The sequence below is a fragment of the Pinus tabuliformis genome, chromosome 8 (genome assembly GCF_031772625.1).
Source record: "Pinus tabuliformis cultivar Carrire ecotype Pingquan chromosome 8, CPIR1, whole genome shotgun sequence".
In the NCBI taxonomy this organism is placed as follows: domain Eukaryota; kingdom Viridiplantae; phylum Streptophyta; class Pinopsida; order Pinales; family Pinaceae; genus Pinus; species Pinus tabuliformis.
The window spans coordinates 131,738,010-131,757,237 of NC_142294.1; the positions used below are offsets into that span (position 1 = coordinate 131,738,010).

At 36.8% G+C, this 19,228-nt stretch overlaps 2 protein-coding genes across 2 annotated transcripts; both read right to left on the reverse strand.

Annotated features, from left to right (window-relative positions):
* Positions 1-14,986: 14,986 nt before the first annotated feature.
* LOC149234462 (UDP-glycosyltransferase 72B1-like) lies at positions 14,987-15,509 on the reverse strand. The gene is made up of 2 exons (XM_089368278.1): positions 15,458-15,509; positions 14,987-15,333 (listed from the first exon to the last, which is right to left on the reverse strand). The coding sequence occupies exons 1-2, from the start codon at positions 15,507-15,509 to the stop codon at positions 14,987-14,989; spliced, it is 399 nt and encodes a 132-aa protein (XP_089224404.1).
* Positions 15,510-16,227: 718 nt separating this feature from the next.
* Positions 16,228-18,121, reverse strand: LOC149234463 (protein DMR6-LIKE OXYGENASE 2-like). Its single transcript, XM_089368279.1, has 4 exons — positions 17,849-18,121; positions 17,476-17,723; positions 16,636-16,957; positions 16,228-16,509 (listed from the first exon to the last, which is right to left on the reverse strand). Exons 1-4 carry the CDS (start codon positions 18,119-18,121, stop codon positions 16,228-16,230), a joined length of 1,125 nt encoding a protein of 374 aa, XP_089224405.1.
* Between the last annotated feature and the right edge of the window lie 1,107 nt (positions 18,122-19,228).

A 19,228-nucleotide genomic window follows, 5' to 3' on the forward strand; every position in this document is an offset into this window, starting at 1 on the left:
CGATTTCCTTTGTTGCTCTTGGCAACACTACTGCTTCCACCCACTTAGTTATATAATCTGTTGCAACTAATATATACGATTTCTGGTTGGATGGTGGTTTGGATGGCCCAACGAAATCTAGTGCCCAATGCTCAAATGGTTCTATCATCAGCTATGGATGCAGGGGAATTTCATTAGATTATCCACAATAGCCCATCCTTTGGCAACTATCACATGCATGGACAAATTTCTTAGCATTTTTAGAAGTAGTGGACCAATAGTAGCCCATCTATAGAATTTTATGTCCAGTTCTGCGGTCTACAAAGTATCCACCACAAGGTCCATCATGGCAGGCTATTAGGATATCATAAATTTCATCCCCCCTGATGCACCTGCAGATGTGCATATTAGATCCTGTGTCGAAAAGGTATCCTCCAATCCAGGAGAAATGAGTTCTACGCTAAACAATCAATTTCTTTTCTATGGGTGTCAAATTTTTGGGTAATTTTCCCACTGGTAAGTAATTTGCTACATCTGCATACCATGGCATTTTTACGGCCACAACAAACAAATGTTCATCTGGGAACTGATCATCTACCGCCGCGATATCATCTATTCTTGGCACTCGAGAGAGGAAGTCTACCATGAGGTTCTCGTTCCCTGGTTGATCCCTTATAGTTATGTCAAATTCCTAAAAAGTAGTAACTAACGAGTCACTATTCCATTTGAAATTGGTTTTTTAGCTAAATATTTAATGGCATAGTGATCAGTATACAGAAATACGAGATATCCAGTTATATGGTGTCTAAATTTGTTTATAGCATAAATAACAACTAGAAACTCCTTTTCTATTACTGTAAAATTCAACTCAGCAGGAGTAAGGTTTTTCCTGATGTAATATATAGCGTAAGGTTTCTTGTCTTATTCTTGGCCAAGAACAGCTCCAATGGTTGTATCTGATGCATCTGATGAAATCTGGAAAGGTATATCCCAATTTGGGCCTTGCAATACTGGTGTTGTTGATACTAATCATTTTAGATTTGTGAAGGTAGTGTCACATTTATCAGTCCATATGAAATCAACATTTCCTATCAAGGCATATAAAGGTGCAGCAATTTGCGAAATGTTCTTTATAAATCTACGATAATATCCCGCAAATCCCAAAAAACTACATACCTCTATTTGAGTGTAGGGAGTAGCTAATAAGAGGATTACCTGTCTCTTTGTTGGATCTACCTGAATTCCAGCTACTGAAATGAAATGACCAAGAACCAGGCCCTCTATCATCATCATATGACACTTCTGATGACTTAAGCATAGCCTAGAAGAAATACACCATCCTAGGACTTTCTCCAATGTTTGTAATTCTTGATCAAATCATCCCCTTAGGGTGTGAAATCGTCCATGTACACATCCAATCCTTCATTTATCAAGTCTGCAAAAATACTGAGTATGGCTCTTTGGAATGTAGCAGGTGCGTTGCACAATCCGAAAGGAAATACCTTGTAACAAAATGTTCCCCGGGGGCAGGTGAAAGTAGTTTTATCCTGGTCTTCAGGGGCAATTTGAATTTGGTTGTAGCCACTGAAGCCATCCAAGAAAGAGAAGAATTTATTTCCCATCAGTGCCTTAAGGACCTGGTTAATAAATGGAAGAGGAAAATGGTCTTTTTGCATTGCTTTGTTAAGTTCTTTGTAGTCAATGCATATCCACCATTTTCCATTCTTTTTGGGGACAACTACTAATGGAGAAACCCATTTAATTTTAGATATAGGATAAATAAAATTCACATCTAAGAGTTTTTGAAGCTCTTCTTTCACAATATCCTTTAGATGAGGATCTAATCTATGTTGTGGTTGTCGAATGGGTCATGCATTTTTTTCAGTGTAGATGTGGTGCACTCATAACTGAGGGTCAATTCCTTTCATGTCTGGGTAGTCCCACGCAAAATCCCGTTTATATTTCCTAAGGATTTGGATAAGTTTCTGTTGTTGGTCATTACTCAGGTTACTGAATGTTCAAGATTTTCTCTTTCTCGAGTTCAATAAGCTTGCTATTATAGAAAGTGGTTGTTGGTATCAGTCGGTCATTGATGTCTCTCAAGGAATCTTCTTCAATCTCATTGTCAAGGACTGCTTCAATCATGTGACATCTCAAATTAGACACTGTAGCAGGGTGATTGATAAAGGTGTTAATGACATCATATTTTGTTTGATTTTTGAATTCAAGTGCATCTGCCACAATCAACAGTGAACGAATATTTTCTTTTAAATATGTTGCTGGTTGTTTCCTAGTTTTTACAATGGTTAGGCTTGGCTGAGCAGGAGGGTATAAAGGTAGATTCTTAACAACATTCCCTCTGGTTATGGTCATATTTCCTGTTTGGCAGCCTATATAAGCATTGGTTATTGCTAGCCAAGGCCTTCCCAGTATTAATGGATGTCCATCTAGTCGATTTTTGGGGTTAATAATAAAAAAATATATCAGATATTCCCAAGAGTCCACAAAAACCATCACATCTTGTAATGTTGCTTTTGGCCTAATGACTGAACGGTCAGAAAGTTACAACAAGGTAGTGGTTGGCTCTAAGGCTGTAATGCCTAGCACTTCGCAAGTTTTTATTGTAAGAATCTTAATGGCTGCCCCTATGTCAACTAAAGCATTGGGAAAAGAGCAGCCATTTATTTGGACTATGACAATGGGATTCCCTAGGTCCTCGTATTTTACAGGTGTCTCTTTGCCTAGTAATAAATTAGACAAACTTCCAAACTTCCAACGACATGGACAGTTGGTGTTATTTTTTTCTTCCTCGTAGACTTCTTTCACACAACGCTTTAATGGTTTTAACATATATCGGAATATCCTGAATGGCCTTGAGGAGGGGTATTTTTATACAGAGAGTTTTGAGTTCACCCAGAATATCAAATTCAGGGTATTCAATTGGTCGAGGTATTATCAATCTTTCTGGGAACGGGGGAGAAGTAATTATGATTTGTTTGAGATCTTTCTGCCTCACTGTATCTTCTCCTTGTTTTATTTGTTGGTCATCTACAGTCGAAGGTTTATTCAGATGCATTTCTTTAACCTCAGGTTGTAGATTTTTGTCCTCGTCTGGAGTAATTACACATCCAGATCTTAACCTAAGTTCATTAGATTCTCTCGACTCAACTTCAGGGTCCAGACTCTCAATAATTTGCACTGACTGGATTGGTCTGTTGTTTGGATTCAGATTTGGTTGAGCTGGGAGTTGTGGTCATATGTTAGGTTGAGGATTTTGCTGCAACATGTAAGGTGCTAGTAAGGTTGGTTGAGGCAGAGGAACTATTCCCATGGGCTGGTTTATGGATCGTTGCAAATTTGGTTGCTAGTTCTGATTTTGTGAGGTAGAAGGAGACCATTGAGAGGAATACGGGCTATTCTACCAAAATGGTGGAGGGTAAGGGGAATTTGGCGAACTATTGTGTTATCACCCTCAAATTTCCTAAAACTTGGAAAGTTTACATTCGTTCCTAAGTCATAATTTTTGATGGTGGTTAAGTCACTTTTATGGTTTTTAGAGTCTAAGTCATAGGGTTAGAGTCTCATTTCCATCATCAAATAAAGTTCAACAACCTTATTTTACACTTTATGGGTCCCATATCATGTTTTGAAAGTCATATGTTTAGCCATTTCTAAAAAAAAATGAAACCAGCTACGAATCCACATTTTCGTGGTGCAGACAGTGTAAAAAACCAGTTTTGCGATACGAAATCACTGAAGCAACCTTTTTTCAGCAGAAAAAAACTGTTTTAGGTAGTCAACGTCTAGGAGGTCTTTTGAGCAGTTGAAAGAATATTTTGGAACATAGTGGAATACAAAAACCTCTTTCAATTTCTTCAAATTCGTTCTGAGGTGGGAGAAATCTATGTTTAAACGTGCACTACAAAACTGTTGTAGCTGTAGTTTTTCACAAACAAATTTTTCCTGTTTTACACGTGTTTTTCAAGGATAGGCTCTGGACAATTGAAGTAGTGTTTTAAAAAACCAACAGAGGTTTTTGTTCTAGACATCATGGACTACAAGAACGTCCTTCAGTTTCGTAAAATATGTCATGGATGAGAAGATAAAGGCTCTGTCCCACGTGCCAATTTTCAAGGATCCTAAACCTAAAAACCGAGAAACATGCTCCCTAATTTCTAGGGTTTATCATCAGCAGTAAGGTGACAACGTGGGAGGCTTCATCAAATTCGACCTCATGAGGTTTAAGCTGTCAAAGAATGCTTTCAATGTTTACATAAGGTTGTTGTAATCATAATAAGGAGTTACACTCCTAGTTGTATTAGGTCACTAGCAATGCTAGTTAACAACTAGTTCTAATTAATGGTTTGTTTTATGGTTAGAATAGGTGTCACCCATAGAAACTTCGAATTCTCTTGATGAGGGATGAAGGAATACATGTTGTAAATGCTACATATAAAGCAAGAGATCGAATTAGCAAAGGGTTGGAGACTTTTTCGCTTAGCTGCTACTCTATGTGCAGACTGTGTATATTTTTAACCTAATGCAGAGTTTCTGCTTAGACAACTCAAGATTCATGAAGAGTTCTTGTATGTTCTTGTTTTGATACCATCTTCCAATACTTACATTGCAGTGGTGTTTACTTATGATACTCAGAACTCATCAATGATGCTCTGACTTCCTTCATAGATAAACTAATTGTGTTTCACTATTTTATATTTGCATTTCTACACTTGAACTCCATAATGCCCTGACTTTCCTCCTAGGTAGAATGTTTTGGCTTCACTACTAAGGATTCAAACATAATTTTTAATGTCCTATTGTCTCATGGCTTTCCTCTTTCACTTACTTGCAGTGGTATGAATACATGTTACTTAGAACTCATCAATGATGCTCTAACTTCCTCCATGTATTTATAAACTGTGTTTCCTTGCATTGTATCTTTGTTTTGTTGATGTATAATGACTCTCTATGCCCTGACTTTCATGTTAAGCTGATCTTGTTGTGGTACTGAAATATACTTTGACTCCATAGCCCAATGGTAGGCAACCCTCATCTTTCAACCTATAAACACATAAAATCACAAACCATAGAGTTAGCCATCTATCCATATCTTTAATCAATACCATTAACCCTTTGAGAGAGCCCTCTCAGGCTGAGGAGGCTAAGCCTTAGCTAAAAGATTGGTTTGAAATAGTTACACTGAGATAGTCTAATCAGCAGCCTATCAGGGTCCTATTTTGGTGATAACATTTTGGTGTGTCTGCTGGGAGCCTGAACTATATTCATTCCCGAAATTAAGAAGCTGAACTTCTGAAGGTAGCAGGAGCTCAGACATCTTTTCGAGGCTGAAAAACTACCTTGGAGACTCCACACATCAAATAACAAATTTGAAAGTGACTCCACTGCTAGAAGATCAGTAGCTTGATGAAGTTTCAAGATGAGTTCCATTGCAAGAATGAATGCCAGGTATGCCCCTATGAATTGGTCTCATATCCCTGGTTTTCCAAATCCTATGCCAAAGGTTGATTGGTTAGATGATCTTCCAATATTCAAAGATGAAGAGATAGACAATGCTCCTCTTCATTTGGTTAGGTTCCATATGCATGTACGTAGTCTTAAGGTTAATTTCCCCGAAGATTGTCTCATGAAGATGTTTATGACCACTTTAGAAGGAAAATCATGGTCTTGGTATAAAATCTTGGAAAATGGTTCAATATATTCGCTTGCTAATTTCATGATGAATTCTATGAGATGTATAAAGAATGTCATCCTTCCTTATTGCTGGTAAAAAATTGTTGTAAACATTCTTTGAGTCTTATTCAATATTTGGAGGATTGTTATGATGATGATGAATTCATGGATGAATAAATTTTAGAGGCTCTTCATAACAATACATTTCAACACGAAGAAGAAAGGATAACATCCCATGAAATGCAGCATGAAAATCAGTAGGGGTTTACTTATGAAAATCATATTACATCCTCCAAAATTGATGTAGAGATGCAACATACTTGTCAGTCTTCCGATCATAATGAAGATGAAAATAATTGCAAAAGCCAAGAAGGAGTACTGGAAGATAGCTTCTATAACCCTCAGGTAGAGAAAAAAGGTTGATTTTTTATGTCATACTTTGCAGCAGCTTGCATCAATAAATGATCTTAATAATGAGGAAAATTACATTCTTTAAGGGAATCATTTAGAAAAGCAGTTGGATAGCATATCAAAGGAATTTTTTCTAGCTGAGAATCAGTTGTCTGAAAATATAGAATGTTATGAGAATCATCAAACTCACCATGTGTTTTTTGACCCTATAGCTGACTACATGGAAAAGATTTACTATTCAGGCTTCCAGTTATATTTTCATCTTGAAGAACAATTACACCTCATGCTGCCTTGGTTATTTCAGTATCTGGTTTATTTTTGCTTTAAGCATAGTCAAGAGATTCAAGTGTCAGATCAAATTGATGACTCGCTTCATTGGAAGTTTCATGTTCCTTGAGCTACAAGTGGAGATTGCAGCTGACAGGGTAGGTAGGAATGTCCAATTAAGCTCAGGGTAGGTTGACTGAGCATCTGTTTCAGTAGGTGCAGTTTGAATTCATCTTATAGAAATCATTAAAGGCTTCAGGAGCAGATTGGGTGAAGTTTAGAGTTTTATTCTAGAGGACAGATAGTGGCACTGGAGCTACAGGTTCTTAGTGTACCACAAGGGCACACTATCCCTAGTGGAGCCACTGTTATCACCCTAAAATTTTCTAAAACTTGGAAAGTTTACATTTGTTCCTAAGTCATAATGTTAGATGGTGGTTAAGTCACTTTTATGGTTTTTAGAGTCTAAGTCATAGGGTTAGAGTCTCATTTCCATCATCAAATAAAGTTCAACAACCTTGTTTTACACTTTATGGGTCCCATATCATGTTTTGAAAGTCATATGTTTAGCCATTTAAAAAAAAAAATGAAACTAGCTACGAATCCATGTTTTCGTAGTGCAGACAGTGTAAAAAACTAGTTTTGTGCTACGAAATCACTGAAGCAGCCTTTTTTCAGCAGAAAAAACTGTTTTAGGTAGTCAACTTCCAGGAGGTTGTTTGAGCAAATAAAAGCATATTCTCAAAAACTGAAAGATGTTTTTATTTCCACCCCGGTGAACTACAAAAACCTCTTTCCGTTTCTTCAAATTCGTTTTGAGGTGGGAGAAATTTATGGTTAAACTTGCACTACGAAACTACTATAGGTGTAGTTTTTCACAAATAGATTTTTCCTGTTTTACACATATTTTTCAAGGACAGATTCTGGACAGTTGGAGTAGTGTTTTAAAAAACCAAGAGAGGTTTTTGTTCTATACATCATGGACTACAAAAACATCCTTCAGTTTTGTAAAATATGTCATGGATGAGAAGATAAAGGCTCTGTCCCACGTGCCAATTTTCAAGGATCCTAAACCTAAAAACACGGAAACATGTTCCCTAATTTCTAGGGTTTATCATCAGCACTAAGGTGATAATGTGGAAGGCTTCATAATATTCGACCTCATGAGGTTGCAGCTATCAAAGAATTCTTTCAATGTTTATATAAGGTTGTTGTAATCCTAATAAGGAGTTACACTCCTAGTTGTCTTAGGTCACTAGCACTGCTAGTTAACAACTAGTTCTAATTAATGGTTTGTTTTATGGTTAGAATAGGTGTCACCCATAGAAAAATTCGAATTCTATTGATGGGGGATGAAGGAATACATGTTTTAAATGCTATATATAAAGCAAGAGATAGAATTAGCAAAGGGTTGGAGACTTTTCTTTCAGCTGCTGCTCTATGTGCAGACTGTGTATATTTTTAACCTAATGTAGAGTTTCTGCTTAGACAACTCAAGATTCATGAAGTGTTTTTGTATGTTCTTGTTTTGATGGCATCTTCCAATACTTACATTATAGTGGTGTTTACATATGATACTCAGAACTCATCAATGATCCTCTGACTTCCTTCATAGATAAACTAATTGTGTTTCACTATTTTATATTTGCATTTCTGCACTTGAACTCCATAATGCCCTGACTTCCATGCTAGGTAGAATGTTTTGGCTTCACTACTAAGGATTCAAACATAATTTTTAATGTCCTATTGTCTCATGGCTTTCCTCTTTCACTTACTTGCAGTGGTATGAATACATGTTACTTAGAACTCATCAATGATGCTCTAACTTCCTTCCTGTATTTATAAACTGTGTTTCCTTGCATTGTATCTTTGTTTTGTTGATGTATAATCACTATTTATGCCCTGACTTTCATGTTAAGCTGATCATGCTGTGGTACTGAAATATACTTTGACTCCATAGCCCAATGGTAGCCAGCCTTCATCTTTCAACCTATAAACACATAAAATCACAAACCATAGAGTTAGCCATCTATCCATATCTTTAATCAATATCATGAACCCTTTGAGAGAGCCCTCTCACGCTGAGGAGGCTATGCCTTAGCTAAAAGATTGGTTTGAAATAGTTACATTGAGATAGTCTAATCAGGAGCCTATCAGGGTCCTATTTTGGTGATAACATATTGTTTGGATTTGATTGGTTGGGCCATGGTGGAATAGAAAATGCTTAAGGTGGCTAGGTAGAGAAAGGTGGCTGGTTCTGCCATGCTGCTCCTGAATACTACTGAGAATTAAATTGTGAAGAAGGAAATAACGAAGATGGTTCTGTAGGCATACCTTTCGGACGTGTTTTCCATTTACTGAACTAGTTCAACAGATATACTAGTTCTACTTCCTCTTCTGCTTCCTTGAAAACTGCTTTTAATCCAGGAAGCGATGGACAAATTTCCGTCACGTGATCCTTAGTGCAAATGGCACATGTTTGTATCATATCTAATGGGAATTCTCTATGATTGTGTTTCTTTCTACAACGTGGATAGAAGCTAGCCAAATTTTGTTCTGCTTCAGCCTTCTTTTGTTTGGCTTGCATGATATCCAATTGTGTCGTCAGGGTCCCCAAGGTATCAGTCTTGAAATTTTCCAACAGATTGCCGATTTCAACTCGTGTAATGCTTCCTCCTGAGTCTCTGTTATTGCTGGTGATCGCTTCACGTCTGATTGGTTTCAACCTTGTATTGCCTGTAGATCACTTGATGCACAATTGTATAATATCGTCATAATTCTCTTCATAAATGTCACCCTTCCCCATTAAATTTAGTGTTTCTACCCATTGGTATTTCATACCTTTGGTCATCATAGTTTTAAGAACATCAGGAGGCAAATTTGCATAAGGAGATCTTTGGAGATTATATTGAAAACGTTGAACATATTCTTCAAGAGTCTCGTTAGTCTTAGCTACTGTTTAAAAGATTTCATCCTTCAGTTCTCTAGTTCAGAAATAATCTTGGTATTTTTTTAGAAAGGTTGTTTTCATTTGGTCCGAGTGAGTAATGCTACCTCCACCAAGCCGCATAAATCAATGCAGAGCTTCTCCCTTCAGTGTAGTGGGGAACAATTTCAACTTCTGGGGGTCGGTAGTGTAATCATATCCCCTACATAAAACATTGGATTCGAAAAGGAATGCATCAAGATCCTCTGAAGTTAGCCCATGAGGGGTAGGAATATTCTGTAATGGAATAGCTTTCATGGGAGCATTGACAGCTGTATCAACAATAGGGTATTGTAAGGTAGAGGTCTGACGCTATTGCTGATTATTAGCCATTTGATAAAAAATGTGCCAATATCCTTCACAGATTTCTGGAGCTAGAGATTTGTTCCTGGGGGTTTTAGAAGAGAATTTTAGAATGATTTTAATAACACTACCTTGGTCCGAAATATTCGGTGTCCTCTGTTCAACTACTACTTCAAGAGATTTGGGTTCTAATGATTTAATTTCAGTACTACCTGTTTCTCCTTCTCCTTCACGGAGATTGCAAGAATTCCCTTCTTGTAAAGGGTTAGGCTGTAAATTTTTAGTGTTCTGAAAACTCTGTTTAGACCCTTTAGTCTTGTTGTGAATCTCAGTGTTAGCTACAGATGGTGATCCTGCGGCCTAAAGGGTTATAGTAGGATTTCTTATACAAATGGTCAGGGGTCCTAGTGATGACTGAGACTCAGATTTTCTTATGATTTTGTCAATGAAGGTTGATCGTCCAAGGGGCACTGATCCCTTAGATTTTTCATATCTGGGTGGAGGAGTTATATCTTTTTCTACTCTTTTCTTCTTAGTCATTCATATAGAAACACAAACATTTGTTTCTACTTCAATTCCTACCCAATTTTGCTGAAAAGCGAGAAAAGGAGAAAGCACTTTACTTGCTCGTATGTAGGTTCTTACCTTACATTTTTAATACCCAATTCTTTCACAGTAAACAAACATCAAACATTTATTTCTACTTCAATTCCTACGCAATTGTGCTGAAAAGAGGGCAAAGGAGCAAGCACTTTACTTGCTTGTACGTAGGTTCTTACCTTCTATTTTGAATACCCAATTCTTTCACAACAAACAAATATCAAACATACATCACCTTCTGTGAAGTAGAAACACTCTTCCCCGGCATCAGTGCAAAAATGTTGCGTGCATATAAGATGCCTTTTAGAACTCCTAAATGCCTCACATTAGTTATCGACTCGGATAAGTCTTTTTGTTTCAAGAGTGTACACATTATGTGCAAGTGATGGAAATTGTTGGATCTATAGAGAGTAATGCTCTAAAATAACTTATTGATTTCAATACAAGAGTAAACGGATCAAACCATAAACTACCAAACTTGTAACCTCAAAGAAATTAAACTATTCAAGCATCAAAACTCAATCTTAATCAAAAAAATCTAATTGCAATTACAAGCCATAAGCACATCAACTGAGTGCATTGTAGTGGTAACATAGCTCTTTCAGCTGAATAGAATAGTAATGCATCTAATCTAACCAATAATACTCTGGCTCTCAATAAACAAAAAATAACTCTTATCTAATAATTAAATCAATCTGCGACACAAATAAATGCAACCAATCAATAGAAATAAGAACTAATGCGCGAATGCACAAACTCAACACCAGTGACTTATATATCAAATAGATCAATCGTAAAACTATAAAACAAAGTAATTAAACTTGCAGTAAAAAGGTAAAAATATAACAGAGGAAAAAGCAGTGAAATCCACCAGTGACCGGGCCCAAGCCACCAATGATTACTGCCTAGTTACTCAGAATATCGCGATCAAACTGAAACACAAATAATATATTACTCATTAACTCTGAATGTCATTACAGTAATTAGGTGTTCTTCAGAATAACACTCTATCTCTTAAAATTACAATCGAAGTAAAAAGGCAAAAGTTGTTCTATTCTATTCGTTTTTCGCATCTTATATTCAAAGAGGAAAAGAGGTAACTGTGATTCCTCAGGATCAGGATATCTTGAGGAATTCGCAAACACATGCTATTATCAGAACAATCTACCATCATACACTGATCCTTCCGATTCAGTTCTCATCTTAACCACACAAGACGCGCTCTTTTCTCCTTGTTTAGCCTTTGATGTTCAATAGTTTGAACAACAATTGTCCCATTGGCTAATCTTTGCATAAAAAGAAATGAAAGTTAGTTTTGATAGCAAAATCATATCAAAAGTGATTTTGTTTACTTTCTATCGAAATTCTATCGAAATTCTATCAAAATCTTATTACATCATGGCACAAATGCATAAAAAGGAGGAAGAGATAATGTAATCAAGGGTAAATTTATACCTTTTGCATTGCCCAACAGAAGCCTTGGTTGGAAAAATGTTTTGGAAGCCCTTGATGGGTTGAGTTACTAGTCCACGAGGCACTGGTTAGACAAATGCTCTAGAAACTCGGTAAAACTTGTGGGTTGAGTTACTAGTCCTAGAAGGCTTGGTTGGAAAAATGCTTTGGAAGCCTTGGAAGGCTTTGATAGAGACCAAACTGATGATGGTTTTGTGATGTCTCACCGGGAGGTGGAATCATTGTTTGATGGATTGTGGTGGATGGCCTCTGGAAGCCCTGGATGGTTTTGGATTGATGTGTTTTATGAGATCCAACATTCATGCTCAGAATATGGCATGGGGGTGAATGACTGAAGAGATCTTTGGCTTAGTCATTCTACAATCGGGTGGAATGTGGAAGTCCCATTACGGGTTTGGATTTTGCATCATCAATATGAGGTTATTTCTCCCTATACTTCCATGAGTATACTGGATTATATGTAGTTTATATGTTTGTGATTTCTTTGGTATTTCTGCTGCTATTATGCTAGTTATATATGTGTTTTATGACAATATCTATTTATGGATCTCATCGTGTTTTTACTAGTAAATAAATCAACATTGTATCTATGACCTAATGTATGAAATGGAGGTTGATTTGTTGAGCCATCAATGTTTCTTTGCGATTTGACAACTAAGTATGAGACCCCTATGCTTAGATCTGTTATTTACACTTGTAGATTACATATTCGTGATATGTTTGACAAAATTCCTGTCACACCTACTCGGGGTCTAGTCAAGGTCTCATTCAAGCGATTGCATTTATACTTTCATTTCCTTGTTATTTTACTGTTCAGAAGATGTGATTCAATTATGGGTAGTGAACTGGGCTCTCGGTCTGAAAAAGTCGCTCAAATCCGGTGGACGTTGGAAAAACATTGTGCAAAACAGTCCCTAGATTTTGGCTTGCAGCCCTATGAGAGCATTCAGAGGTTCCTAGACGCTGACATGCCCAAAGCATTAGATCGTCCAGAGGTCAAGTGGTCCAAAAGCTTAGTGGGACCAAGTGGTAGGTTGGTAGAAAGGTTGGATTGGTTCCTGAGGGTCCTAATGTTGTTGAATGTATGTATGGTGTGTTTATATTGTTTCCACTTCCTTAACGTGACTTAGAAAGTTAAATCATATCATTGTGGCCTCTCATCTTATGTTTACCCCGGCTAGCTAGTTATTTGGGTAGATGTGGAAGGAGGGTGTTACAAAGTGGTATCAAAGCATGGTTCACCCCTCGGAGTCAATGGGCTGTGTGTTGGTCATGAATGCATGTGAGTTGCATGTGTGTCTCTTACACTTACATTCCATGCGCTTGTTGTGTTTGCATAATGTTAATGATGGTAGTAGTGATGTCTCCATGTGGAAGTTGATATTGTTATTGTAGGATGAATTGTTGTGAGGGTATGACTTGTTACATGTCGTTATATGCTTCTTACATGTATCATTTGTGTATGTTTGGTTACATTCTTGTATGCTTGGTTACATTTGTATATGCTTAGTTACATGTATCATTCTTGTAGGTTTGGTTACAGGTATTGTTTGTTTATGCTTGCTTACATGTGTTTATGCATGTGTATAGTTGGTTACACATTGCTTATGTATGTTAATGGTTTCTTGTGGTCAAGTGTAGAATGATATAATGGTTGTTGTCATGCATGAGGTCATGGTATGAGTTGTTGATAAGGCCATTCAATGATGACTCGACCCTACCTAGAACGGTGGTTGCATGGTTATATGCTTATGTATTATATTTCTATATGTTGTCATTGTAATAGCCTTAGCTAAAAATTCACGTAAAAATTATATAAGACCATGGTCATGGGACACTTATTCCAAGCTGAATGTTGGAAAAGACATCCTATTGTGGGTGTTCATTCTGTTTATTATGGTTAAGGAAATTGACAAAATAAATGACTAAGGCTTTGGAAATGCAAAATGATTTTATATATTAATGAATAAAACAAAACCTTGGAATTTAAACTATTTGAAAAATTAATACCTATAATGTCTCACAAAAATATTTTATAATATATATATCAACTTCATAAATCGTTATAAATCCAACTTCATGAAGTTTAAGAGTACATTATCCCAAATTGACTCTTAATATTCCAATCATATATATCCAATCAAATACCCAACTAGGAAGAAAGGAGAAATAAATCCCATAAATCGTAAACTAATGTTTAAGAGTACATTAGCCCAAATTGGCTCTTAATATTCCAATAATATATATATCCAACCAAATACCCACCTAGGAAGAAAGGAGAGATAAATCCCATAAATCTTAAACTGACGTTTAAAAGTACATTAGTATGATACAGACAGGACTTTAGTATGATAATCAGAACATAGAAATTTTGGTTTTTTGTGGCCTTTTAATAGAAAGAGTTGTGTACAGACATTTTTAGCTCAATGAAGCCCTGTCTTGTCACGGTAGCAATAGCGTGTCAAGAACAGGCATAAGATATCAGATTGCGCTAACGATTTATAGTTGCTTTGTAAGAGAATCTTTTTAATTGGGTACATGATTTCAGTCTTTGCTTCATCGGTATTATGAAACACAAAAACATGTACAGGAACAGGATGAAAGATCAAACCTTTTTCCAGGACACTTAGGTAGTACCAGTGCTGCTACAGACTTTCTGTGCTTCAGAACTTTTCAATAATCTTTTCATGTATGAAAAAGTAATTGCCACATCATTTATTTGAGGAAAATTCTGTAGATCATAGATCTATAATAATGAAAAACAGAGCAGATGAGTCTACTGACCTCTCTAGCATATACACACAGAATTTTATTGGGTTGAATAATCTCATTCAATGTGTTTCGGTTTCTAAATGAGCCAATTGTTCAGGTTGCAATGGATGTTCTTAATCTTTCTCTGTACCATCATAATCATTGGATCAGTTGGTTTTGGTTTTTAACTTTTTTTAATACGGTGTGATAACAGTATGGATTAGTCTCCAACGCATTCCCATAATCATTGGATCAATTGGTTTTTGGTTTTTTTTTTTTTTTTTAAATACGGTGTAATAACAATATGGATTAGTATCCGGGTTACTGCATGATGTTTAATATTTATTAATATTGTCTGTACACTTTTTAGTTCTGCTGATGACAGTAATATTTACGCCGTAAGGTGTTCCCTCTGAGAGGAACTCCCCTCCGTGCCGCGGTGTCTCGTTATGGGCCTTAGATTGATTGTTAGACGATGGAATAAACTCCAGCCATTAGATCATTGGCCTTTTTAGAAACCAAGCATCAGCGAAGAGAGGCCAAGCGTCTGTGGATGGATGAGAGAGGACAGCAATGTGAGGCGCCTCGATCCCCTTCGATCTGAACATCAGGGAGCTCTACGAAGCGGATCATGTCCCTTGACGAAGATGGCAGGGTGCGGTGAGGAGAGCCGTCCATCCATTCGGTGGTGAAGAAGGTGACAGAAAAGCCATGGTACACAGTCAGCCGCTTTGCAAGCTCGAGCAGTGGGATGTGATGGCCCGACCCAAACCCAGGGAAGATTGCGACATGAGGCTTTTGGCTCTGCTCTTGCGACTCCATGAATGTCTCTATATTCCAACAAGCAAATGCCAATATTTGAAGGGTGGGTTCTGTAATGATGAAGCAGAATTTATAGTTATAAAACAAATGTATGACATTCACCCATTTTTAGCACAACTTATCATCTCATTTCAGGCCAAAAGTTTGGAGGTTTAATCCGAACTTGCAGGAGACCAGGAGGACGAAGAGGAGCACCAGGAGGACGAAGAGAAGCATTGAGGTCCATGGCGTTTGAGTGTTTCAAGAAGAAACATGATGTGAGGGGCTGCATCCTCCGACTGAGGTGCCGAGTATATTTGTATATTTCATAAACGAAGACTACTCCACGGATGGACTCTGGTCTATTATAATTGAACTAGCCTGTATCAGTGTCACTTTTCAGACTACTTACAATAACAGATTAGTCAACAGGAAAATCATTAATTCTGTCTTATAGTGTATTAGTATTTTCTTTCGAATACATCAAACCCTCCCTTGACTTTTCTAGAAAAAAAAGATTTCTTGACAGAAAGATTTTCCCTTTCTTTCATCATAATTCAAATACAATATTTTTAATGAAAGAGGAAAATAATAATTTTTTTTAAATAAGTCCACTGCAGATTTCTTAGCATTCTATTCTTTCTTTGTAAACTATTCCCTCTGCATATCACAAAATTCCAACATGAGATGATAGAGACTCTGCACCTATATCTAATATGTGTATTGCTCCTCAATTTATGCCTTACGACGTTTCTTTTGCAACATTTGGTGCAAATGCTAGTATATATATCCAACCAAATACCCACCTAGGAAGAAAGGAGAGATAAATCCCATAAATCTTAAACTGACGTTTAAAAGTACATTATCCCAAAGTGGCTCTTAATATTCCAATCACATACATCCAATCAAATACCCAACTAGGAAAAAAGGAGAGATAAATCCCATAATTCGATGCCTGCAGGCTATTAGAGGTCGTCGTTCTCCTCCTCAGTAGATGTCCCTGATATTTGTGAATCATGCGAGAATGACCGCAAGCAAGTATTCCCCTGCAGTTTGCTGTTCCAGAAATTTTGGTAATATTGGTCGTATGTGAATCTTCTGAACAATGCAGGATGCTCGTCGTCAATCGATGTCGGTGCAGGAGTGATGACTGCATCAGGAGAAGGAGAGTAAAATGTGGGAATTGAAATGCGTGCTTTTGAAGAGCTCACCACAGCACGATGCAGCACACTCCTGTATCTCAGAACCTGTACATACATAATTGCATTTAAGCATCAATTATTTTGAAGTTGCAAACCATGGGCATATTGACTCTGAAAAAAGTAAAGTTAAATCAGAAGAGGAGATTAGACTGCCAAGCATATAGATGGAACATGTAATTGGTCACCGACGTTGATAACAAAAGAATTAAGGATGGGGTTCACAACAATCCAGTTTCCATTGTTAAGAACTTGAAGTCCGGGCACCTCATCTTGAAGAAGAAGAGTGAGGACATTGGGGTCTGAATGAGCTGGTAAACCAAATGTAAGCTCAGGATTGGGGCACTTGGGAGAGTAGTTTACAACCATGTGTTGTTCGTGTTTTCCAAGTGATTTGTCTAGGAAGTCGGGCTCCAGTCCTAGGCTCTTCGATATCGCTTCCAGCAGCCTCAGAGCAAGTGCCCTCATCTCTCTGCAATACATACCACACACTTCTCTGCCATATTCATCAACAACGAGTAACGATATTCAAAATCAGGAGATTATTGTAAACAAGGTGGTCCTAGTATGTTTTCCTTTGCAATTCACAAATCCTTCTCTCAAACAATTATTTTTGCAACTTATGTCAAAAGCAATGGAAGCACTGAAAATTTTGGAAACTTTTTATCCTCGGTTCAAACTGTTGAGAAATTTTGGGAATTAGTTGTTATTCATGAAAACTTTTATAATAAAATTCATTAATTTTCTAGACATTTATTTCAATTTTACGTTAGGAACTTTCAACAGGTACGGAAGAATTACTTTGCTTATCTCCGTTGTCTAAAACTTATAATTAAATTAAGTTTGGAAACAAATTGTATTCAACTCTAAAATTCTCTATAACTTATGAAAATGATCTGCATTAAAAAAAAATCCCAAAAAATAAAATTATCTATTTATTAAATGATCGTTTCAAATATAATCTCTCTGTAGACAACATAACTCAGTGGCGCAATTCAAGCGGCCGCTACATACCTGTAATCCGCAGGTTTGGAAGGCCAGGTGTGAACATGAACTTCTAACAGATAACAATGATGCCTCAGGTAGTCCCGCCAATTGTACACCTGTTCTTTATGGATGTTGAACCTCGTCGACAAACGTGTTTTACTCAACGGATCGTCGGAATAATATTCTATTCTGTCCTCCACAGGCATTGTGAAAAATTCCTCCGCTACTTCTACCATCCTGTTACTCAGCACATCTGGAATGCCATGATTGATTATCTGTTGAACCATATACACAAAAGGAAAATGTTGAGCCATCTTCAACCTGACATGATAATCTTACGCAGACAAAGGAGAATTTAGGGACGCGAATTAAATTGTTATAAGAGCATGAAAGCAGATACCTGGAAGAAGCCGTATTCGACACAGGCCCGGCCAATTTGTCGGATAACCTCGGGTCTAGTAGAATCGCATAGGAGACCTTGGACGTCCACGACGGGTATGGAGTCTAAAAGGAGGACTACTTCATCCAGCCTAGGTCGTTCTGTGGGAGGTCTGATGTAATGTTGCGGAAGCTCGCAATAGTTTACTCCATTCGAAATCAATGGTATTGACTTCTCCTCACTCTCATTGCGATCGATTATGTGATTAGTTTTAGATAAGAAGGCTTTCTCCATCTCGACATTGATGATCTCCATATGGTCGCCAAACTTTACGTTAATCTCTAAGTAATAATAATAATGATAATAATGTATTGGGGGTTTTCGCAGTGTATTATATTAGATATCATTTTGGGATTCAACTATGTTAAGTAAGTCTTTCGTCTATGACCATTTCCTTTTAGGAAGAAGTCATATTATATTATCATTATATTATTATAGTAATATAAAAATATAATTATTATTATATTATTATAATAATAATATAATAGCTATTCGTAATAATAATTATTATTATTATGTATTGGGGGTTATTGCAGTGCATTATATTAGATATCATTTTTGGGATTCAACTGTGTTACGTAAGTCATTCATCTATGACCATTTCCTTTCCATGAGAAGTAGTCATATAATATTATCATTATATTATTATAATAATATAATAATATAATTATTATTATATAATTGTAATAATAATATAATAGCTATTATATTTGTAATAATAATAATTATTATTATGTATTGGGGTTTTTGCAGTCCATTATATTAGATATTATTTTTGGGATTCCGCTGCGTTAAGTAAGTCATTCATCTATGACCATTTCTTTTTTATGAGAGGTAATCGTAACTGACTAATTTCTCATGATTTTTGAATAGTCCACTTAAAACTCATTGCATCGGGTGATGCTCCAAGAGGTGAAGAAGTGGGATTGAAACTAGTGAAATGAATCACATAGCGTCAATCATCACTTCCGGGGCTTGCACCCGGTAACCAGGACTTCTGAGGAGGTTACCCATCCTAGATCGCCCCTCGCATAAGCGCTCTTAACTGTAGAGTTTTCCGCACAATCAGGCCCACTTAGCTTGCTACCCCATTTGCAAAACCTTAGCAAGTATTGTGCCTTATGAACCATTCAAGTAGAGTTCCCTTCACTCTTTTGAATTAAGTATTGGGTGTTTTCGTAGTGCATTATATTAGATATCATTTTTGGGATTCAACTGCGTTAAGTAAGTCATTCATCTATGACCATTTCCATGAGAGCTAGTCGTAAAGGGAACTCTACTTGAATGGTTCATGAGGCACAATACTTACTAAGGTTTTGCAAATGGGGTAGCAAGCTAAGT